General features: G+C 37.3%; 1 protein-coding gene across 11 annotated transcripts in view; it reads left to right on the top strand.

Moving 5' to 3' along the window:
• The window catches only part of LOC139120186 (putative leucine-rich repeat-containing protein DDB_G0290503), a 176,847-nt gene that overhangs the window by 114,483 nt on the left and 44,734 nt on the right, over positions 1-17,630 (top strand). For all 11 annotated transcript variants that reach the window (XM_070684375.1, XM_070684358.1, XM_070684367.1 and 8 more), the window contains one exon: positions 16,118-16,359. In XM_070684375.1, the coding sequence (XP_070540476.1) occupies positions 16,118-16,359 (242 nt within the window). The remainder of the gene's footprint in view (positions 1-16,117; positions 16,360-17,630) is intronic.

Raw genomic sequence — 17,630 nt, 5'->3', positions numbered from 1 at the left:
GAAATTTTATCTTTGTGAGAACTTGAAATATTTGCATATGAATCCGTAGAAGCTCCATGAGGTCAGAAAACTCTTGAGCGCCGGGTCGGCGTCATTGTTCAGATGACCCCCCATGATGACAGCTTGCGCTATATACGCTCTGTCACAGAAAGTATTTTGTAATTTCCGGAGACCATGTTCACTCGAATCCGTACAATTTTCATATCATTAGAAAGCTGAAATTTCAAATATTTATGAACTGGCTCCGTATAATATGAATCATACGGAAGAAAAAAAGGAAAATTAAGTTTTAAATCTTTATTTTGGTGTATTTTTGCTGTCATTTGGCCGATTTTCGATACGTAACCACCATCATATAGGTCGAATTCTGGTCTATAAAATGACACATATAGGATTTTTCTACCTAGAAAGACGGCCTCCGGGTTTTGTCTCAAAGTTACGGCAACGACGTAAATCAGCGCGCTGTTTTTAGCGCGCGCCAGCCTAGACCAAATTTCGCTGACTTTTCAGCGGAGGAAAACCATTGCTCAAAATAAAATTAAAGAACAGAAAAGAACACACACAAAGTTTGTAAATAGTTTTATTTTATTACACGTTTTTTTTCTTCTTGAACGACGACTTCACCTTCTTCATGATGGCACTTTTTCATACCTATTTCAATGAGCACACCCAGTGAAGGAATTTAGTTGAGCGCGCGACCCCCCTACTAATACAAACCAATCTTGCATGTTTATTTAGCCATTGCAGTGTTCTTAGCTTAGCTTATCTAAGAGACAACAATCAGTGATGAAGTGTGCTTGTCTGAGTCAATCAACCATACCGTGAGAGTTCTCTCCATTTGCATTGTCCAAGCTCTTGTAAATGTGAAATAGAAGGTGTTTACTTTCACACTGAGCCTAATACATCACAGCTAACTGAGAATGTTGACTCACTCCAGATTAGTACACAGAAGGTAGCTATTATAAACTGTGTTGTACTTTTGTCAGCTCCCTATCAACGCTTGATATCCTACATAATCTCATAAATGTAATGATTCACCATGCTTGATCTACAGTGGTCAAAATTTTATTTTAATGAAAAAATAACACCAGGAAGACCCTGATTGTAGTTAATGTTATGATTTTATTTTAATTTAGGGAGCTGTAAATAGTGCATTTTTAAAAATTATTGTATTTCAGAACTTTGATCAAAATTTGAATGTTAATGTTAGTGGTGGAATCTTGCTTGTCACCCCTTTCCTACCAAATATTGGAACAACCTTATTGTTTTCAACAGCAAAGTTGGACCTCAACACTTGGAAATGGGGATAAAAATGTTGAAAAGACCCCATCATCATGAAAAAGAATTTATTCTTTTGTTGGCCAACAGGACTTGAAATCCTAGAGTAGCCTTTCAACACAATAATCTCCCATGTGAAGGTTGTTGGCAGGGTTCTAAAGAATGTTTCTGATTGCTGGCTTAGTCAGCTCATGTGACATTCTGGCTGACTTAAGACACACAATCGCGTCTCATCAGGTCTTTCGGCATCACCACAATACACTGGGTAAAATATAACAATAGGTTAGATTCCTCGTGGTTTGTTAGATTATGTAATTAGTACTAATCACATCCAATTTGAATATGTGATTAGATCCAACTCAGACCGTCTAATTGGATTACACTTGACAAGTACCCACCACATGGTAGAAGCCAAGAACTTTTCATCCTGGTAATATTGGACTCTATGCACTTTTTTCATCACAAGTCTGTTGATTGTGAGTGACTAAGTCTCATTATGCTTTTATACGAGTGATTGAAACTTTTTCATGCCGTTGGCAATGAAAAACTTCTTATGCTACTCACGTGCACCACCGTGCTACTATCAAACTTTTACAAAAAGTCTGCCATTTTAAATCACACCATCAAAAAGAGCAAATATGAAAAGACTTACATACCTGTGCTGTTTCCGTCATTATCATCAAAATCTTTGTCCCCATTGCTGCACACCCATTGATTTATCAAATTCTTTTGGTGTATACGAGCTGAAGAGTCTCTATGACCCTTGACCTCTGTGTTTGTTGTTCACCTTTGTAAATAATATAAGTATGTACCTGTGGCTGAAGTAAGCCATGTTAATTGGTCGCACGTTTTTGGCCATACCGTGAATGTGGATCACCTCGTGTTTGAGGTCAAAGTGAGTAACAGTTGTTTATTCTTTTGAATATTGTCGGTAGTGTACCCCACTGTGGTATGTGATTTGTGCATTATAGTAGTGAGTTTTGTTTCTAGTGGATTTCTTGAACATTTGATACTGCTGACACTGTGATTTTTGTGAAATCTCTCCTCTAGGGGAAGTGCCAGCGTCATTGTTTCACTTCTGTCCACCACTTCACACTGTGACAGTTTTGAAATTTAGACAAATTCTTGAACCTGTCTCAAAATATGTGCAGCTTACCAACTTGTCTATAAATCATTTCGTATTTTCTTTATAAGTGGATTTTATCATCACCATTTTAATATAATCAGGGCATAGATTTGTTCAGAATGTAGATAACCCTTGTGTTTTGTTTTTGTGCCCATTTGTATAAAATGTCCAACATGGTGTACTGATACTATCCAGAATTATATATCATCGATAGGAAGTAGACAGGTACATCCAGTATATACATGATTGAATTCAAAGTATGCAGTGTTGAATGGAGATCGGATTGCCAAGCATGGCATGTACTACAATATATGTGGGAATGTTCTCAAATTTTGGAGGTATTGCATTCTCCAAACCATTTCCCAGTAAGATTTTAATGGATGTTGTTCAACAATTTCACACACTATAAATAGGTCACGTCACCTGTATTAGGCAAACAGGAATCCGTGTTTACCACTTCCGGAGTTTCCTTCACTCAAAGCCCCTCAAAGGTGGCCTTATTAGTTTTAACCTGTTCACCCCACTTGCATGTGAACAGGCCCACAGTTGCTATAGATAGCAAAGGGGGTAGGCCAAAACCATTGTGTTTAAAAGGTTAAAGAGGAATATTATTGATGAGATATTTAAACAGAAAGCAAAAATTGAACAAAATCAAAGCTTGTGAATATGGTTTATATTAGTACATACATACAGTAATGGTTGTACCATGCAAGGAAATTTGTCTTTTTAATGGATCAACTGTTTTACTCTAGGTTAAAATTTCAACGATAACAAAATGAATTAACCGATCATAATAGAGAGTGTGATCTAAACCAGTGTCAGGTTCTGTCTTGGGTCTTTAACCTTTGCCTATCATTGTTGATTGTTAACACACAATGACATGGTTTTTACTTCAACTTCCTGGTGTTACATCTGCAGCCATGGTAAATATGAATATGTATATACAGTTGAACAAAGTCAGGTCATAAAATTGAAAGTAACTTTCTCGGCAAACCATGCCCAACTCCAGGGTTCTTACAAGAAAATAGAGGGCTCTCTACCATCTATGCTCACATTGTAAAAACACATTCAGCAAACGGCAGTACACTCATTTGAATTCTACTGCATCTGCCCTTCAGTGAGCACACAGACAATGCACAGAGTGGGAATTCATCCCAGTGTTCACAAATAGTGGAGGTCAGCCGCCCTGCATGCATGACAGAGTTTATTGTAATCATTTTCTCGGTATCTAACAGAGCTTGCAAAGTGGGCGGCAGCTCAGCTACAGGGCAATGGCCAGCCATGCATCATATCTTCTGGCCGATTTGATCGATGCTTTTTAAAGTCAGTTTACTTGTTCTGTAGCACTGTTTAAGGTAGAATGCGCCTCAGTGACAGATATTGGGACTTAAAATTTTACAGTTCTTTTCTAATACCACTTGCAGGGGTTCATTTTAAAGCTTTTGGAGTAAGAAAAATTTTCACCATCATAGTTTTTCGAATATTCAATTTCCCCATAGAGTTAACACAGGGATGGTGGCCATTTTGAATTTCAAATATTGGTATCGTTCAGGTAATTTGTTTCTCTAGTGACAAACTTTGCACTGGGACCCCTGATTTTTATTAGCTCCCATAGCCATATGTATATATGGCAATGGAAGCTATTCTTATAGGCTAGGGAAATGTCTGTATGTATGTATGTCTGTATGTCTGTATGTCTGTGTGTCTGTATGTCTGTATGTCTGTATGTCTGTATGTCTGTCCGTCAACATCAAAAACTCCAAAACCGCTGTACATTTCATCTTGATATTTGGTGTGTACATGGATGATGGGCTGTAGATGAGATTTTGTTCAAATGAAGTTGTCATTGCCAAAAATATGCAAATTAAGTGAAAAAATGTAAAAACAGTCAAAATTGAAAAAACTCAATAACCACTGAGGCAGATTACATGAAAAATTAGCATGTAAGTACTTTGGGCTGACATGAAATGATTGTGCGCATCTTGGGTCAGTATCTTGGACTTGCTATTTTTCATGAATTTTTTTGTAATTTTCTCCCATTTTTGGTCAAAAAATCTCCTGCTCTGAAACCACCAGTCCGATTGATTTGAAACTTGGTATGGAAGTGCATAGGAGTGACCTTTCCCAAATTTGGGCAAATCGTGGTGAAATTTGCATATTTTTAGTTTACACGTCCATAGACTCCCATGTATAAGGCAGATCTCCATAGACTCCCATGTATAAGGCCACAAAAAATAAAAATTTAGTTTCTCATCGTATCATATTGCAAAAAGGATGCAGTGACACAATTTTTAGTCCCCACGGATGAAGTCCAGTGAGCTTATAGATTGGGTCATGTCCGTCTGTTCGTCCATCCGTGAGTCCATCCGTTCACGCAGATATCTCGGATATTTGACAAAATGTCATGTGACCTTGATGACCTTTGATCTCAAATATACATATTTGTCCATAACTCAGTAACCACAAGGGCTACCACCCTTCATATATGGTATGATGGGACAGCTTATGACGCCACATATTGTACCTCATATCTAATTTTGAGCGAGCCAATAGAGCTAGAGGTCTGATTTTTGGTATATAGGGATAACTTAGCAAAACAATTTTTTTGACAAAATGTCACGTGACCTCGGTGACCTTTGACATCAAATATTCATATTTGTCCATAACTCAGTACCCACAAGTGCTACAGCCTTCATATATGGTATGATGGGACAGCTTATGACGCCACATATTGTACCTCATTACTTATGCGCATATCTAATTTGAGCGAGCCAATAGAGCTAGAGGTCTGATTTTTGGTATATAGGGATAACTTAGCAAAACAATTTTTTTGACAAAATGTCACGTGACCTCGGTGACCTTTGACATCAATATCATATTTGTCCATAACTCAGTACCCACAAGTGCTACAGCCTTCATGTATGGTATGATGGGACAGCTTATGACGCCACATATTGTACCTCATTACTTATGCGCATATCTAATTTTGAGCGAGCCAATAGAGCTAGAGGTCTGATTTTTGGTATATAGGGATAACTTAGCAATACAATTTTTTTGACAAAATGTCACGTGACCTCGGTGACCTTTGACCTCAAATATACATATTTGTCCATAACTCAGTAACCACAAGTGCTACAGCCTTCATGTATGGTATGATGGGACAGCTTATGACGCCACATATTGTACCTCATTAATTATGCACATATCTAATTTTGAGCGAGCCAATAGAGCTAGAGGTCTGATTTTTGGTATATAGGGATAACTTAGCAAAACAATTTTTTTGACAAAATGTCCCGTGACCTCGGTGACCTTTGACCTCAAATATACATATTTTTCCATAACTCAGTAACCACAAGTGCTACACCCTTCATGTTTGGTATGATTGGACACCTTATGACGCCACATACTGTACCTCAATAATTATGCGCATATCTCATTCTGAGCGAGCCAATAGAGCTGGATGTCTGATTTTTGGTATATAGAGATAACTATAGGAGAGAAATTTTTTGACTAAATGTCATGTGACCTCGATGACCTTTTACCTAAAATATATGTTTATGTCAATAAATAAGTAACCACAAGTGCTATGTCCTTTGTATTTAGTAGGATGGGAGACCTTATGACAACACACGCTTTACCTCATTAATTATGTACACATCTAATTCTGGGCAAGCGCTAGAGCTAGAGATCTGATTTTTTGGCATATTATAGGGATTAATTAGCAATATAATTTTTTTTTTCAAAATGTCATGTGACCTCGATGACCTTTGACCTTGATTATACATATATATGCATATCTCAGTAACCACAAGTTCTATACCCTCCAATTTTGATAGGATATTAGACCTTAAGATGTCACATCTTGTACCTCATTTATAATGCACATATGTATTTCTTGGCTGGCCAATACTGCTAGAGGTCTGATCTTTTTCCCGATTTAGAACCGTAACTTAGACATGCCTCATGTGTTTCAAATTGGGAACAACGACATAGACCTATGTGCCCATAGATCTCAACATATACACTCCAGTGATACTTCTTAATGACCACATTTTCCTGCCCCATCAAGACAAATACTCCTATTACAAGTGGGGTTTATGTCATTGTAAATGACTTGTTGATTTAATGGTTGTATCACAGTATTCGATATATCTAATTCTGTATTTTTTCCATTTTATATTCTGAATAATTACATTAAACATATTCACGGTCTCCAGTACATTTCATTTAAGTATTTTCACTTCATGCACTTTATCCCTTTCACACATGTTCAAATATCTGACCAGAGAACAAACACTAAATAGTCCAGGATGGGAGCTACAGTGTCATTGACGCTATTTTTCTTGACTTGGTAAGAGAATATTTGAAAGTTTCATTGAAGAAAGTTTGAACAAAAGTTTAAAACTTTCATTTTCGAGGTGCATACTACCTTAATACTGAGTGTATATCATTATATCACAAATTTTAAAATGAGTTTAGTTTGAACATTTTCATTGCTTAAATTACGGGAAGAATAGAAAGCTAGTAACTCAAACTGTTGATGATTTTTGCACTAATTTGGTGATTTGAGAAATTTGTCATGCGCTAGCCTAACTGAAAATAAATTTATTTTGTGGAGGCCAACCTTTAGTCTTCACACTGAAGTTGATCCATATTTAGAACATCTAATTGCCACGAAAGTTTTTTTGTTTGATGTTGCTTTGTGAATGTTGCAAAGTACATCAAGTCAAAGGTCATGTAATTACTTATCACGCATCCAGTCAGCTGCACAATTTCTTCTGCATGACAACTGCTCATTTATCTGGCACGTTTTATAACCTTTTCACCTCTACTTTCACATACACCAGATCAGTCCTGCCTTTCAAAACAATAGGTTTCAACTAAGATGGAGGGGAGATTGACTTATCTTTCTTATCTTGAAGACATTTTCTTTCTGTATCTACATGAGACCTAACTTTCAAAGTGTTCTGATTTATGAGCAACAAAGCCATGAGCACTTACTGAGGTGCTTCTACCAATTACATCCTTTATAACAATACTTATGCTTCGATAAAAGCCTTTTACCACATTCCCTGTACTTGTACATAGTCTCAACTATTTCAACCATTGTGTTTAGCAGTATGGGACTGTACTGTCCATGGGTAATGAACACAGACAGACAAGACGCTGTTGTAGCACTCTGAAATATTATATTTATATCGTACTTGAATTATTTTAATGTGGAATGTGAATCATATCTATAAGCTCTATGCATTAGTCTCCAGCTGTCCTACATTCTGTATTTGTCTTTCTCACCAGTAATAATGTAGAAATAGTTGAAAAGAAACAATTTGTTTCCTTGTGTAAGCAAAGCAATTCACCTGAAATCTTTCATAAAACTTGAAATAATGATATTTTTGAGAACATTAAATTCAAAAACGCTAATTAAAGTTCACGACACTTTCCTTTTAGTTAAGTGTGTTGTTGCTTCATGTTTAAAATCCTCTCAACAAATGAAAAAAGAGTTGCTTTAAATGTCAGCAGGTATATAGACACTGAAAAATGAGAACATTTGTATTGCCCTGACCTATATCAAAGCTGTAATTTGTGTAAAGGCACGAATTCCTCTGTCAAGTACCTCTCATCTCTGTTTGTACTGCTTGAACACACATACTCCAATTGTAGGTATTCCACTGTACCGCCAAGAGAAGAACAATTGTCCTTGGTATTGAAGTTCAGTTCAGCTTTTGGGGAAATTAAATCTGTCTGAAGGTGAATTGAACCACTTTTTATGAGTAGCACATTCAAACAAAGTATATTGTTGTCTGGTTGAGGTTAGTCTGTATTGTGTGTGGACTTGGTAGGAGATTAAACATACAATGGAAATAGACAATACAATGACTTGTTCATGTGCTCAGATAGAGCTGGCTCCTTGAACACATACAAGAAAACTGATAAGTGATATATGGAATTGTGTCAGTGAAGTCTGGAACAGAACTCATTTCAGTGTTCAGACGGGCAGATTACTGTGTTAAATCGAGGATGAATTTTGGGCTGTGATGATTTTCCGGTGGTCAGTTTACCCTGTTGTGGTCTGGGCTTGTGAAACGAAGAGACGGGTATCCACTTTCCAAAGGAATACATCATTCTGGAAGATGGGTCTGTGATTTCTGCCTCCCTGAGAATTATTGGAGTTGCTCTGTTCTTTCAACTTTGACGACGTTTGTCTTTTACAAGTCAGTGCGTTTGTGCGTTGTTATTCAGCGGTACATACCGGTATAGTGGTCCATGAATCACCTGCCTGTATAGAGACTGAACATCAACGGTACACGCCAACACTCTTGATGAAATCTCCAGTCAAGCTGTCGACACCAAGACAAAAGAAAGGTAACAGTGTTGCTCTCAGCTGGTTACCGTGGAGATCAAAATAACAACAACTGGACAAAGAAACCTCCAATCAGCAGTCATTGTGCCGTGGATAATTGCAGCATCGTTGATCTGCTCTAAATCACAGCAGACAAAGAGATGAAATCAGCGGGAGATATATCATTATGCCTTCATAAATAGCCCATCAATTGATCAATCATCTCCACTCACTTTGAACCAAGAAACAATTCCGAACAGTACAACCACTGTTTCTGCGTCTACAAAGTATCTTCAGTTGCTTTGCCACAACTTTTATGTCGTTTCTAAAGCCATTTGGGAAATTGTCTGCAATGAATAGGATGTGGTACATAAAATCAGTGAAGTAGACCATTAATTTGGTTCAGCGACCTTTGCTCTGTGAGGTCATGATTTTGAAAAGCCATAGATTGATTACATGGCATTGATAACCCATAACCCACAGAGTGCAGCCCAGCCTATATGCATGTAAATGTCATGATAATATACACTCAGGTAGATTTATGGCCAGTGTTTGTTTGTTTGTCACTGCATATACAGAGGACTAATACTTGTCCTGGATTATAGACCTTCCAGTTGGTCAAGAGAGCTACCAAAATTATTTGTGAACTTCAACATTCAGTTCTGAAACTCCATCTCCGCATTGAGAGTTTTGCGTGTGCTGTTTGTTTATGAGAATTCACTTTTACTGAAGTTTTACTGCTGGTTGATACAAGGACTTGCCTGACAGAATGAACAAGACGTTTACACAGTGATGGGTGTGACGCAGTAATCTGGTAATCCCATGAGGACACCAACACAACAGTGACTTGTACGCAGCACATAGCTACAGCAGTGTTTGGTCTTCAAATTGCTGATGAAAATAGAACACCATGTCTGAAGAAAACTGCTCGCAAATAGCTGCCCAAGAAATATCTGTCAAGACAGATGAATCAGCTAAATCAAAGATGACAGGACGTAACAATCTGCAAGAGGAAAGATCCAAACTGCTCCAAGACTCTATCTTTCCACCGCTGTCAAGCAGCATGTGTAAGAAACTGATCCCTGTTGATTCAAATGACAATGCTATATCATCGGGTGAGCTCCAAACACCATCAGCGGAAAGTGTTTTAGAAGACTCATCACATCAAGATTTGTCAGATTGCCATCCAGATTTTAAATCCACCAGGCAAGATTTGCATGACAAAGGAGATACTCGCCGAGAAGTGTACTCGAAATTTTATGAGACTTATGTATGCAAGACTGTGAAACCAGAATATCGGCAAGTCAGTAGTGATATCAAATATGACCTGGAACATATCAAGCAAACTCTACCTCTCTTTGGAACCGGGTTCTTCAAAAGTACGAAGCAGAATACACCAAGATTTGCAGAAAAGATTGACAAAACTCTGAAAACTCCCACAGTTGCAGAAAATGTTGACAAAACTACAGACAGTAATGCAGCAGTTTTAGCCGACAATAACGTTGAATCTGATAAGAGGGAGAACTTGAACTTTGAAACGAGACAGATAAACCGTGTAGCAGTGGGTTATTTGTCAGCAGATACAAATATGCCAAGACCAGCTGGTGTTGTTCATCGTAAAGTTGAAGAACTCGTACAAAAGATAGCTTTTCCCAAACTGGATCTGGATTTCACAGAGTACCTGGAAAGCAAAGAAAGTTGCAGGGCTGATGCAGTCAGGTCATTAAATCAGCTTAGAAGCTGTGGTAGCCCTCCACAGGTAGACCCGGTGTTCAAGGAACATGTTATTAACTTCAGCAATAATGCTATTGATATGGGAGATGTTGAAGATTATGATAGACGGACTTCTCAAGCTATATTGCATCATGATGAGAATGGTGGCAATGGAAAGGCTACTGTAGGTGGAGATGATGATGTTGAGGAGGAGGAGAAGGATGGTGATGATGATGATGATGATGATAGTGATGATGATGATGATGATGATGATGGTGATAAAAATCATGATAATGATGATAATGATGATGATGCCAATAGTGAGGGTGATGGTGGTATTGACAATAGCAAGGGTAGTGATGATGATGTTGGGGATGCTGATGATCATATTGATGGCAGTGAGTGTACAGATAAAGATGGCAGTGCAGACAACGGTGGTGGCTGCCATGATGGTGACACTAATGGTGGTGATAACACTGATGATGGTGGTGGTGGTGCCAATGGCAATGACGAGTGTGAAGCCAATGATGCCACTGGAAGTGACAGAACTGATGGTGATAGTGTTGATGATATCAGAAATGACACTAGTGACAAGAGCTGCACATCTGCTGGTTGTGAAGAAAACCTTGATGCAGACCCTGCTCTCATCAAAGGTAATTGTACGTCCAGCAATTACACAGATAATGATTGTGACAACAATGAAAGTAGCTTTGCCAGTCATGATGTGAAATACTGATCAGCAAATACTGATGACAACATATCCAATAACAGGTGTGAAACTAGCAGTTGTGAGTACTTTAACACAGACAGTTTCAATAATAGTAATGTTTGTCACAGTGATTCGCTGAACACCACTCAAATAATTTTTACTGAAAAGACCAGTGATGCTCTCAAGGCAAAGATTGATGGAAAAAATGATGATGATGACATCCACCAAGATGATAGAGATTGGGACACAGCAGGTGGTTTCCATGGAGATCATGGATGTAATTTGAACAATGTAATAATGATAAATGATGCTGCGGACAACAAATGCATCAGTTGTCAAGGATACATCAAAGCGGATTTAAGGGGAGGCAGTTGCTCGATTCATGACGTAGAGCCTAAAATATCCACTATTCTCAGGAAGTTGCCTGGTGCATCCAAACCTGAAGATGAAGCATCCCAAAGTCACAGTTATGTTTTTGCGATGTCAGAATTACCAAACTCTGGCAGTTTTACTTCACTCATAGGTGATCTTCAGATGATTTCTGAAAATGAAACTCTTGAAACTCATAGCTGCAGTGAAAGTGTTTTCAGCATTCCATCTCATGATGGTTACATGGAGTCAACGACAACTTTCAGTTGTTGTGAGAGAGTTGGATGGTCTATTCCAATACCTTGTGCAGACGCTGTTCTACCTCTCTCTAACTATGAAGAGCCAGTGAGTGATAGCTATGTACTTAACTGTGCATCAACTCTGATGCAGCAACAAATGAATAAGTAAAAGGTCTTATCTTCTCCACTGTTTTGGAGAGCAGTTACAGCTTGTGTAAGGGTGAGAAACCAATTGAATGCCATTACAGCAGTCACCAGACTCAAGATACAACTTTCTGGTGTAATCATGATGATGTCAAAGGTCAGAAAGAGAGGAGAGGTGACATTATTGATCTCAAAGTGATGCAAAGTCAAGATGTGGCTGAGAAATATGATGTACAAATTAGCTGTGCATGTAAACGATCCACTGACCCATCCATTGACAGGTAATTTGGAAAATTCATGAAAACAGAGCAAATCTCAAAACAACAGCCATAGTCCCAAGGTCATCAAAGGTAACCCGAGTAAGAATACTGAAAAAATCTCTATCTGGAGGAAACAGCCTCTGCATCAACCATCAAACCAGATTCAGCAATCCTAGAGAGTTCTAAATCAGGCGAACTATCGATTAATGGTTGCATTGACAAATTAAACATGAATTCTGAGGAGAGAAAAGAAGATGAAATGATCTCTGTGGATGAGACAGATCCAGATGATGAGAAAGAAGGGATAAAGAATACCTCATTTGTAATGACAACTCCAGAATTTATTGATCCACTCAGTGCTAATTCTTGCCATCAGCAGACTCAATCGATATCATCCGCAGGCAGTAACTGTGTATCTGCACTGATGACAGTAAACACAGATGCAGGTGATGATACTAAAGATCTGCAATACACTGAGACTTTGCAAAGAAGTCCTGACTGCACAGCTGTAGAGGTGGAAAGGATTTTAGATCTGCTCACCGAGGAACCGCCTGTTTTCCGTGATGTCTTCAGAGAAACTCCGGGAAATGCTAACACTTTGCCATCGTCTATAGTGATTTCACGGGAACAGACTGCGCAATCAATCTTTGAGGATGGGGATGACAACAGCCAGGTGGATTTATCACGGAAAACAAATTTGAATCGGGTAGCTGCTGCTTCAACACTGGAATCAAATCTAAAAACAGACCACTCAGTGCAAAGGTTGGACAGTGAAAACAGCAGTGTAATACTTTACAAAAGTATTGATTTGATCTTGAAAATTTTATACAAATTGAGAGAGATCCTTCAAAAGAGTGAAATTCTAAGTCTTTTTGAAGCATCACCGATTCCTGTCATGTCGGTATTCCGTGTCAATGATAATCCGGGAAAGTCGCATTATCCCGGTGATGATATGGATAGCTGTCACAGGCTTCCGTATGAGCTGTCACTTGAGAATATGTCGGCTTTGGAACATTTTGCGGAAGAGTTAGTGAAGTTGGCAATGCCTACAATCAGTATTGATGTCTCATCTCGTCAAGACAGTGGACATATAACCAACGGTTCACAGCCAGAGATGTTTGGTCACAATCTGCTGCAGGTACAATTATCACTTTGGAAATATTCTATTGTAATATTGACCGGATTTGATTGTGTCCAATAAGTGTTTACATGTTCCACAGTCTTTTGTGACACCACTCTTGAAATCTTGAAAACAGCTACCACTCTTGAAATCTTGAAAACAGTTACATTTAAAATTGCTTTCTTTCACTATATCATTAATCTTAATAGACAAAAATTGCCATACGCTACTGTACCAATACATTAAATATTTAATTTCCTCAGTAACTAGAGCAATTGGACAATATCAAGGTCCATGGAATAGTTCTCATTCATTGACCTGACTCTTGTTCTCATTAACTGTGTTTTTCATTTATTATTTCATAATTTTCATGATTTTGTTTCCATATACAATAATCATATGGATGTACAATTACTTTGTCACTGATGAGAACTGTTACAGTAATATTATGGTAAATCTTTATTACTTTGTGTAAAATATACATTTACAGTAAATTATTACTTTGTTTAAAATTAAACATTATTACTTTGTTTAAAATATACATCTAGTTCTGATAAAAATATTAAGCTTTTGAAAAATATTCATTTAAAGATAAAATTCTGTGGACTTACACTGCAGATAGAAAATTCATACAGATTTCAGTTTACACACAATATTTACTTACATTCCTACTTGGTGTACCATTTTCATGATTTAGTACATGACTTTATATTTAATCTGACTTTGAAACCTGAAGTTGGCTGTCAAAATTCACCACTTCTTTTATTATTTTTCAATGTATAGCTCCAAGAAAAGAGGAATTGCACTGAACAAAACAACATGGATATCACATTAGAAAACTTCCCTATTTTACTGTTTTTATGGACAGTTTCCCTAGCTTTGACGGTATTGTACCCAAAACAAGAAAATTATTTTTATTTTCTTTTGTAGAACTTCTAACCACAGGGTATACTGAGATGGTTATTCCCATACTTTCTTGATAGCAATACTTTAAGCAGACGTTTTTAGTTGTCATACATTCAGCAGATAAATATGATGTACCCTCTATGTAAGATACCAGCACTGTTCAATTGTATCTGTATTCTGATACAGCAGTGAGTACAATCCTCTAGCCCATGCTGATGGACTGGTAGTTTTCTTGACTGGCTAGTGATTATATGCATCTACCAGCCAAATGGACCAGTGGAGTATTCAGCTTGTGACTATAATGTTGACTAGTTAGCTAGTAATGAAGATGTTGGCTATTAGTCTTGTAATTGTAACTAAATTGTTCAACAGTACGTGGAAACTTTGGCTTGGATGGTGATCATTTATGGCTGCCAGCACATGGACTGGTGTATCTGAAATTGATTTTGTTCACCCCTGCCGATATCTTCTACTGGAACTACCACTAAATACCAGTACGTATTTTGAAGCACACAATGTCAGAATGCAGTTTCCATGCCTCAGTTGAAGATGCAAATCACTAGTTGGAGAATGAATATATTCTGTGGTTTGTAAACTTGATGAAGAGCTAACACAAAAACCTGAAACTTAATGTGAAATGGGATTTTTTTTCCTTTTTTAGATCAGCATGAAATAAACTAGTTTGAGAAAAAATACCCTGTCTTGATAAAAGCAACAGCCATACCAAAGATTTTATCCAAATATTATACATTTACTTAAACCCTTTGACAACCACACAGTCTTTTCTAAATATCATATTTAACAGTAAAGATTTTGAACCTTCTAAGACAATGTTAGTGAGAATGTACAGTGAACAGCAAAAGGATTATTATGCCTGACTTGTAAAAATTACTGTGTTTTCATGCCATCAATATTTTATAAGAATAGATTCTGAATCGTCTGTATATCGTGCATGAATTGTTTCTGAAGAACAAACTTTATGCAAGATGGAAAAGGGGAATATGATGAGGATTATTGTTGTCAAACAACTAGAGTCTGTCCCTGAAGAGAGAAAGGAGGAAAAAGAGACATTTTGATTTGTAGTAATTACACTGATAAAGTGGCAGGATTATGTTAATGCATTTTATGTACTGAGAGATGCTGTTTTACCTTTCTATGAAATTGTTTTGATTTTATTTGACAATTTAACAGTAGGGTACATAACTGTTATTGTACGGTAGATACCTCTCATATTCATAATGGTTGTTTCTATGGAAGTGTGTTTAGACTGTGTATGTTTGATAGTCATGAAGATGGCTAAGTTGGCAGAAGTATCTATTGTGTTATTTACAGGAAAATAAAATTTACATTTTCAGAATCAGAATGGCAGATTTGACTTCTCAAGTTGTAATTGGCATTCCTATTGCTTTCCAAAATTGTCTTTCTCAACAATAATTCCTTCTCAAAGAACACCAATGTGTCATGTGGAATACAATCCATTTATAATGCAAAGAAAATTTAACCCTCACCTCACAAGATGCGTATGAACTCTATCGATTGCCAAGTTGTAGGTGGACTGATTTATTACAAAATTGGGATAGAAAGATTGAGTTTGCAAAGAACTTGAAATATCAACAAAAACAAAATCTCTGGAACAAGAAAATTTTGATACTAACAGTGATAAAGGAGTGAGAATGCCACAGCAAGGTTTGCACGGACCTGATTTATGAAAGCTTTTCAGAAAAACTGAGGAAATTATCAACAACAAAAATGTAGATTTGGTTGAAGTGAATCAAACAAAAGAAGAATTAATGGAGGTAGAAATTATTGATAAACTTTTGTTCGATTTGAATATCATATTGATAGTAAAGCTACAGGCAAGAGAGAAAATCGATAAAGATCGAACTTCTGATTTGCTCCGTGTTTTACAGGAGAACAAGCTACAGAAAAGAAGAGATTTGAAATTCAGAATGCCAGAGTTATCGGAAGCATCAGAGACTGAGAGTGCTAAGGAGGGGGAGAGTGCGGACTCTGACACGTCGCAAGCTGAACAGACGGAACCAAAGACACCGGAATCTAAGAGTGAGCCGGAGGAACCATCTTCTCCTGTCACTCCAAACCTGTCTGACAACATGCTACATACCCTGGGTGTCGCTAGGAAAATACAGAAGAGGTAAGAAAGATATGATGGGGAGGGTGTTCAGTGGGGAGGGGAGGTAATGTTTCAGAGGTGAGGCAGGTAGGGGTTTAACCTTTTGAGCGCCAAAGTCAATTTTTGTGGCCCTTTTAAAATATAAAATATACCTCAGTCAACTTTTGTCAGATTTTTGCCAAAATTTTGATAAAAAACTGTGGCTGATGAAATATTGTGTTATTATTTGGTCCAAAATTATCAGAAAAATTACAGAAACGTTCATAAAAAGTGGTAAAATGTTGCACTAAAATTTTGATGGGAAATAATACAGCACTTAAGGGTTTGTTTCAAGAGATGACATAGTGCATTCCCTGGGTGTGGGTAGGAAAACTTACAGGAAGTAAGAATGAAGGATTAAGAAGTAATTTTTGGTGGGTATTTTACCAGTGGAGTTTGAATGAGAAATATATTTTTCTGATGAAATGCCAGAGTCTTTTTGTGTTACTAAGAAGACAGAAAAGGTAAGTGGGAATTGAGTTGGGAAGATATACATGGAGGGGTAATCTTTGGGGAGGGTAGATGGGGTTTGATTTCTCAGTAGAACATTTGTTGGGAGAGTTCACTGAGGAAGGCAGGTTTTATTGTAACTTGAATTCAGGAGGATTGGCTTTATTGATAGGTAGTATGCATGATAGTAGAGATAGACTGAATGAAAAAATGTGAGTGAAGAGGATTTGTGACAGCAGTTTATTTGGATAATTTATAAATTGATAAACCATTGATAAGGGAAGAACGTTTTTTTTTTCAAAAAGTTTTGTACATGTGTATGGAAGAGAAAATTTACTTGTAAATAGGAATGAAGTAGAGGTAATTGGTGTATGGTATGAGTGGAGTGGCATGAAAGTAGTGCATGAGACGTAAGTCAAGTGTGATTGTGTGTGATAATTTTGTAGATCAACGTGCAGTATATGTTGTGTTTTTGTCTGTTGTGTTTTAGAGATTATTACTTGATGATCTTGATGGATTTATTAATTTGTCACTGAGATCTGAGATGATAATAATGGATGTAAAACACATTTTGTGTGGATTGGTATTGCCTCAGCGGATTTTACCAAACAAAATATCTGTGCAATATCAAATACTGAGTTAGACTACTACAAAAAATGTCACCTACACTACAGTGTCGTTAAGGAATGTGGAACAATTTTAAATGTGTTTGAAACTTTTGGCCTAAACAAGTGTCACCAAGACAGTGGAATGAGGTGTGTCAAGAAATCTCATTGCCTTCAGCGACACACACGTAACTGTTC

Source organism: Ptychodera flava, chromosome 2, assembly GCF_041260155.1.
Source record: "Ptychodera flava strain L36383 chromosome 2, AS_Pfla_20210202, whole genome shotgun sequence".
In the NCBI taxonomy this organism is placed as follows: domain Eukaryota; kingdom Metazoa; phylum Hemichordata; class Enteropneusta; family Ptychoderidae; genus Ptychodera; species Ptychodera flava.
This window is presented reverse-complemented; position numbering and strand designations above follow the sequence as displayed.